The 7261-nt window shown below is 36.9% G+C and overlaps 1 protein-coding gene across 1 annotated transcript; it reads right to left on the reverse strand.

Annotated features, from left to right (window-relative positions):
* Positions 1-4810: 4810 nt before the first annotated feature.
* LOC140862818 (uncharacterized) lies at positions 4811-5392 on the reverse strand. Its single transcript, XM_073265861.1, has one exon. It carries the CDS (start codon positions 5390-5392, stop codon positions 4811-4813), a length of 582 nt encoding a protein of 193 aa, XP_073121962.1.
* Positions 5393-7261: the final 1869 nt, after the last annotated feature.

A 7261-nucleotide genomic window follows, 5' to 3' on the forward strand; every position in this document is an offset into this window, starting at 1 on the left:
CATGTCCAATAAGGGCCCAATAATATGACGCCGTTTAAAGTGACATGTCAAGATGACCCATCAATATTAAGAGTTGATGGACGGTCGCCATGTGGATCCCCCAATAATATGAGCCGATCCCATGGGAGTTCCACCCAACTTACAACATTTGTCGATCCAATGTACAGCTTTCCGACGGACGGGCCCCCCAATAATATGAGCCGGACCGTATCCGCGGGTAGCATCACATACATTGACCGTTGATGGAAGGTGGGAACATTTAAACAAATTTAAATTTCCTTTATTTATCTTGATATAAATTTTAAATCATATTTAAAATGAGGGATTTTTAATTATAAAAATATTTGTCTCATCATATTCATTTTATTGCATGCTTGCCGGATTCACGCAATTTATGTCTAAACATGCATACAATCATAATATCAAATATTATATAGGATGATCGATTCCATTTCTAATTGACCCGTGGTTGCCAATCACGGGTCTTAGTCCAATCCTAGGTAATATGCAGTATGCAATGCAATCCTATTACATGTGCTTCCAATTTACATTTCTTCAGTCTTTATTGTCTGTTGGGCCCACCGTCTTCAAATCTTGATCTCCCACTAAATCTAATGCATTTACAATAAATAACAATGACAAGTAGGGGATACATTTTTAGGGGTGGGAACGGGCTATAAACCAAGCCCACTTTTATTACATATGACATTCATATCGGGCCATAAATCAGGCCCATTAATAAAACCAACAACAATAAAAACAAAATGTAAATTCCTAACATACACCTACAAAATTGGTCATGGCAATCGATCATCCTTATCCAATAACATTTAATTCAAAATTAATTTATTGGATAACATGCAGTGGCAATTCAAATTTAAACAAGATAAAATCATATTTTATATATAAAATCTCATTTCACATATAAAATCATATTTTATCTCTATATCAAATAAAATCATATTTTATCTATAAAATCCAATTTTACAAATAAAATCATATTTTACTCAATATATCATAAGATCATATCTTATCATCAATTGTACCAAAATAATTGATTTCAAAATTCAATTTACGGATAAAATATTAAAATTTTCCAAAAATTCAAATTTATCCAAAATCAATTTTAAAATTTACGGACTCGAACAATTCGATCCGAAATCTCGTGAACCAATCAAAAACAATTTTTGATCGGACCAAAAATAAAATTTTAACATATTAAAACTAATTTTTAATAAAAATAATAATTTTTCCCGCGGGCCGCCCGGGACACTCCCGGGCCGGCCCGCACCCGGGGCGCGGGCCGGGGGCAGCCCGGCTGCCCCCTTAGGGCAGCAACAATTGCTGCCCTGGCGGCGCCTGGCGCCGCCGCTGGGTGGCGCCGTGCGCCGCCCTGGGCAGCGCCGAGCGCTGCCCTGCGGCGACGGTCGCCATCCTGGGCGGCGCCATGCGCCCCCTTTGGGCGGCGCCGTGCGCCGCCCGGGGCAGCAACAATTGCTGCCCCACCGGGCAGCGATCCAATCGCTGCCCGGGTTTTGCCCCGGAAAAAAAAAAATTTTTTTTTTTTATTTAAAAATATTTATTTTGTTTTCCAAAAACCGAGATTCAAAAATTTTGTACAATCGATTAATTTAATCGTTTGATCAGAGCAACCTGGCTCTGATACCACTGTTGGATAACTGGCGTTCAGATCAATCACGATTGATACCCGGTGCAGCGGAAGTTTAAAAATTTTATCATGGAACGATTCCATGGTGTGGGTATCAACCATTCAACGATTAAATTATTGTGTGTGTAAAATTCAAATAACAATTAATTAAATTTTACCTCCAATCTCGAAGCGAGATTAATGGACACCACACAGATTTCTCTGCGCTTCTTGTATCTCCCAGGAACTGATGAACTCCTTCAATCAGGTCCACGAATGGGGTTTAAATCCCTCTGACAGATTGCACTAGAAAATCTGTCAGAAGTTTTCTGCGAAGAGATTAAACGAATCTGATTCGTTATTCCTGACTGCAATTAAAAATCACAGACCGGAAATTCTCTGACAGAGCAAGGAGGGGGCGGCCGAATTGTGAGAGAGAGAGGAGGCTAGGGTTTCGAATTCTGTCTCTCAAAATAATGACCTGTTGTTTTTAATTTCTGTACTGCAATAACTTATTTATAATGCAGGCCACTAACAGCTTAGGGCCCATTAGTCATAAGTTAAGGCCCGACAAGCAAAGCCCGCACGTTCAGAAATTAATATAAAATTCATCGTGACTCCGATTGATGAACCGATTTCACCAATGTGCACAGAAACCATTTCTGCACATTTTAAAGTCAAAATAAATTTTTCTGAATCCGAATTCAGTGGTTTCCAAAAATGTCCATCCCTATGTCATTTTAGGAAATCCTACTCCCTTACTCTTATTTAAGAAGTCCAACTCCTTAGTTCATTAAATTTAACTCTTTAAATTTAACTATCTCAACGGGGATTAAAACTCCATTACACTGTGTGACCCTCAATGGTTCAGGGATACAGCTAGCCGTGGGCTCACAACTCCTTGTGACTCGGAACAACACTTTCCGACTTGCCCAACGAATCATGGTAAAGCGCCTAGCAACATCGCCCCATGATTCCCTAGGTATCACTGATAGTGCCTACAAGAACCAGTAGATTTTGGTTAGCGTACAGTACGGTCCCTTCATCCATATATCCCGATCGAATCAACAACCATTGGTATATCGAGAGTCGCTCAAGATTCGATAACTATGCAATACATCTTGAAGATCAAATTAGTGACATCGCATGTGCTACTAAGAAACCATTTCTTAAATCACATCAAGTACTCTGGCCAGAGATTTGTCACACTAATATCTCCTCAGATCGCATAGGATATCCACACTCGCAAGTATGTGGTGAATCCTTGACAACAATGCATTGACTCCTATATGTGTCGTAACTGTACCCAATCTCGACACCTGATGACCCCCATAGAGTCGGTAAACGAGTCAAAGCACAGCACTAGCATATAGAGTCTCCATGATGTTTCAAGTCGTAAGGACTAATGGTGTACAACCAAAACCGCGGACTTTATCCACTCGATAAGTGATAACCACTTGGAAAGTCCGGATAGGGTAGTTCGATTATTCATCCTATGAATATCCATTTGCATGCTTCGAACATCTCCATGTTCCCTACCAATGAAACGTGGTACTCCGCATCGCAAATGCTAGTCTCAAACTCGAGCGATCCTTATCCTTATTATCGGACGGCTCAATCGACTAGGAACGGTTTTAGAATATACAGTGACTATAAGATGTATTTCATGATAGACATCCCCATGTTCTACCACATCTTACATACACTATAGTATATTCAAGGTCTTTATCAAAACAACAATAGTATATCACAATATAACAATATGAAGTAATATAAAGTCATTGCCATTAATAAAAGTGTAAATAATATTAAACAAAAGATTGTTTATACAAAGAGTCATCAAAGCCCATAGCCACACAGTTGGCTCACTGGGCACCCACTCTTACAATAACTAGATTTAACTTTTGGTATCCAAACCTTTTTCTCAGTACTTTTTCTTCTGGCAGTGTTCTGGTTCAGTGTTGGCAACACTGATGACAGTTCTTGCCTGGAATTCCAGTACATATAGTCATACCTAAGTTTAAAACAGTAAGGCTTGATGTGACCTTGCTTGTGACAGTAATGACACACAAACCTTCGCTTCATTTGCTTTTTCTTCTGAACAGGAGCTTGTTTCTTTAATGGAATTGGTTTTTCTTTTGGAATTTCAGTTGGAGCACTATCAGAGTTACTGTTCTCTTTGATAAAAACAGTTTTTGATGACTCCCCTTCTTCAACCTTGCTATTATGAAAGCCTATACCAGCTCTATCATCTTTTCCCATCATTAGAATTGAATCCAGCTTGGTCTTGCTCGAATTAAACTTTGCAAGAGTTGCATTGGCTCTTCCAAGCTTTTCTTTAACCTTGCCAAGTTCTAAATCCTTCTTGCTCAGAACAACTTCAAGTCTAGCCACTGAAGCTTTTAGTTCACTGTTCTCCTTTGTTAAAGCAGAATTTGACTTGTTCCTTACTATCCAATCATTATACAATTCTTCATACATCTTCTGAGCATTATCCCAAGAAAGTTCTACTTCACCAACTTCCTGATTTGAGTCTCCAGAAACAGATGCATTCAGACAGAATAACTTTTTGTCAGTGTTGTGACCAAGTGTTGGGACACCTGTGACAACACTGTTTTTCTGCTGTATCAGAACTAACAGTGCATTGTGAGTCTTATCATCTTCTTTTTCTGTACCCTCCTCATCTTCATCATCACTTAGGGAAGCACTCATTCCTTTGCGAAGTCTGGTTGGGCACTCATTAGCAAAGTGACCGAAGCCAGTGCACTCATGACATTTTACAGACTCAAACCTTTTTGAGTTATTCAAAGTTTTTCCTTCATTCTGAAATCTACTTTGACTCTTTGATGGGATGGTATTCTGTTCTGGTCCACCGATTCGTAAGGGTTTTCCAACAGCAGGGGTATTCAAAACTTTGGGCTTCTGACCAAGTTTCTTTGAATCTCTCATCCTTTTGAAATAGGTACCAAATTGTTTGGTAAGAAAGACAATGGAATCATCTCCTAGGTCAGACTCGTTTACTCCCTGTGTCAAATCAACAAAATCATGATATGAGTCATTAGAAACTTGAAGTGCAATAGACTTACCTTTGTCCTTTTTTCTTACATTCATCTCCAACTCATATGTTCGTAGTGAACTCATCAATTCATCTAATCCCAAAATTTATGTGTCTTTTAATTCATCAATTGCACAAATCTTCATTTGAAATCTTTCAGGCAATGATCTCAACACTTTGCTCACAAGTCGTTCATTCGAAATAGCATCACCATGATCAATTGCCTCATTTTCAATATTCCTCAAGCGGCGTTCATAATTATCAATCGTTTCACTTTCTTCCATTCTCAGATTTTCAAACTGAGTAGTGAGAATCCTTCTTTTGGTTCGACGCACACTATTGGATCCTTCACAGTGCATTTGAAGTTTTTCCCAGGCCTGTTTAGCACAAACACAATTAGTGACCAGAGAAAACATATTAGAATCAAGAGTAGTAAAAATAGCATTAAGGGCTTTGTTGTTCATATTCGAAGCAGCAGTTTCTTCGGCATTCCATTCCGTTTCTGGTTTGAGTGGAAAGTCTCCTTCTCCATCAGTTCTTCTTGGTGGATTCCAGCCTTGTAGCACACGTTGCCATGCCCTTTCATCAATCGATTTGATGTAGACACGCATCCTGACTTTCCAGATAGCATAGTTGGATCCATCCAAGGTTGGAGGATGTTGAGCAGTTCCTGAATAAGGTATTTCCATTGTGATGTCCTGTCAAACACAAAAACAGAATCACGCTTAGTATCGTCAAGTGAATGTCTCTGACGCCACTTGTTAGGTTTGGACAGTATGAAATCACAGAAATATCACAAATAACTTTTTGAGTGTGTTATCTGTCAGTGTTGTCAACACTTCATGATAACATTGTGCAGCAGAATAATTCACTAACAGAAAAAGTAAATAAAAACACAAATAATTATGCACAAGTATCAAGTACTTGTGTGATGCCTCATGGCAAAATAATCACTGGAAAAATATAATCAGTTTACAAAAACCAACTAGTGATTGTTTTATGAAAAACTACTTTTCTCAACAGATTGAGAAAATAAACGACTTCCTAAAAACTAGTAAGAACTTAAAATAAAAAATCAATAGGAAGAACTAAACCGAAAAACGAAAATCAAAGAAACACTTTCTGAACAACACTTCACTCGTGTGTTTTTCAGTGTTTCCAACACTACTCGGCAACACAGTGTAGTAGCGATGAGCACTTCAAAAATTCTTCAACGATTGATCTTCAATACACTAGAAGTACTCTTTCTATGTATTTTGCTCTCTATATTTCACTCTCTTAATTATCTTGTTTGATCGGTCCTATGCACTCCTTTAAATAGAACTTCAATTTGTTTCCATAAATAAGAACCTACATATCAGGGAAACAAAATATCATTAGATATTAAATATTTCGTATCAGATTTAATCAATATTATCAATTTTAACACTTGTCTAAGAAAGACAAAACTCCAAAGATAGAAATCGAATATAATAAGAAAATAATTTAAAAGACATGTACACAACATGATCTTTCACTTCTATCATAGGACGTAAGTCATTTTATTACTAAAAAACAATTGTCGTGTTTCATAAGTATCGCGCATGTGTGTGTAGGTCAAATTCATCTTAGAGATAAGGTTCAATTTTAACCTCGACTTTTAAGATGTTTTTGTTTTGCTTCCGAACAGTTACAACTTTTGCGACAACTTTCTGTCCAAAATTATCTTAATCTCGATGTGGTTGGAAACCAAAATAATAGACAATAATTTAAGATGTTTCATGATCTCCAATTGGTTAGGTTGGACTTTGGAGTATAACAAGTATCAATTTTCAAATGATTTTAAGCAAATCAAGAAGTGGAAGCTTTTAAGTGAAGATTTAAATAATGAAGAATGAAAGTGAATCAAGCTTATGGATGAAATTATTTATTAATTATGGGATGCTTTACATTATCTTTGATCATTTTTGTTAGTTTCTGGGTTTCAAGCTTGTTTATTTGTTTAAATTTAAATTTTATGACTTGTATGATTAGTATTTGATATAAATAAAAAATCAAGGTTACCTCCACTATCGTGATTTGGTATCATGGTGTTCGTATTCGATCCCGAGGAATGATTTTGGAGCATTGATGTTGGGTTGTATTATTGGTTGGTGTGATTCGCATCATAATCTGCTATATCGATCTTCGTATTTCATACACGTATTTGAATCAAATTTAAAATCCAAGTTTAGCATCGACTATAGCTTGTTTTCTGTTTTGTTTCAAAACTTGTTGCAACGGCTTATGCAAAAAATTTCTGTATCATTTTGCATCATGTACTTGGTACCAAAAACTAATTATTACATGAGGATATCCATCAGCAACACTTTTCTAGATAAAATAAGAAAATATTCAATATACACAACTTTACAAATATTACTTTGTTCTAATAAGAACTTGATTTATGGAAGGACTATTAGTTTTTTCTTGCTTATTCTTTGGAAAGATCAAGAACTAAAAACGTTTTAGCTGTCAAGTATTAAGGACTAAGACCACAATTTCAATCAAAATACATTTGAAAGAAGGCTAAGAACCTC

The sequence above is a fragment of the Henckelia pumila genome, chromosome 4 (genome assembly GCF_033568475.1).
Source record: "Henckelia pumila isolate YLH828 chromosome 4, ASM3356847v2, whole genome shotgun sequence".
In the NCBI taxonomy this organism is placed as follows: domain Eukaryota; kingdom Viridiplantae; phylum Streptophyta; class Magnoliopsida; order Lamiales; family Gesneriaceae; genus Henckelia; species Henckelia pumila.

Coding starts and splice junctions, on each gene's coding strand:
- LOC140862818 (XM_073265861.1), bottom strand. CDS start 5,392: ATGGAAATACCTTATTCAGGAACTGCTCAACATCCTCCAACCTTGGAT.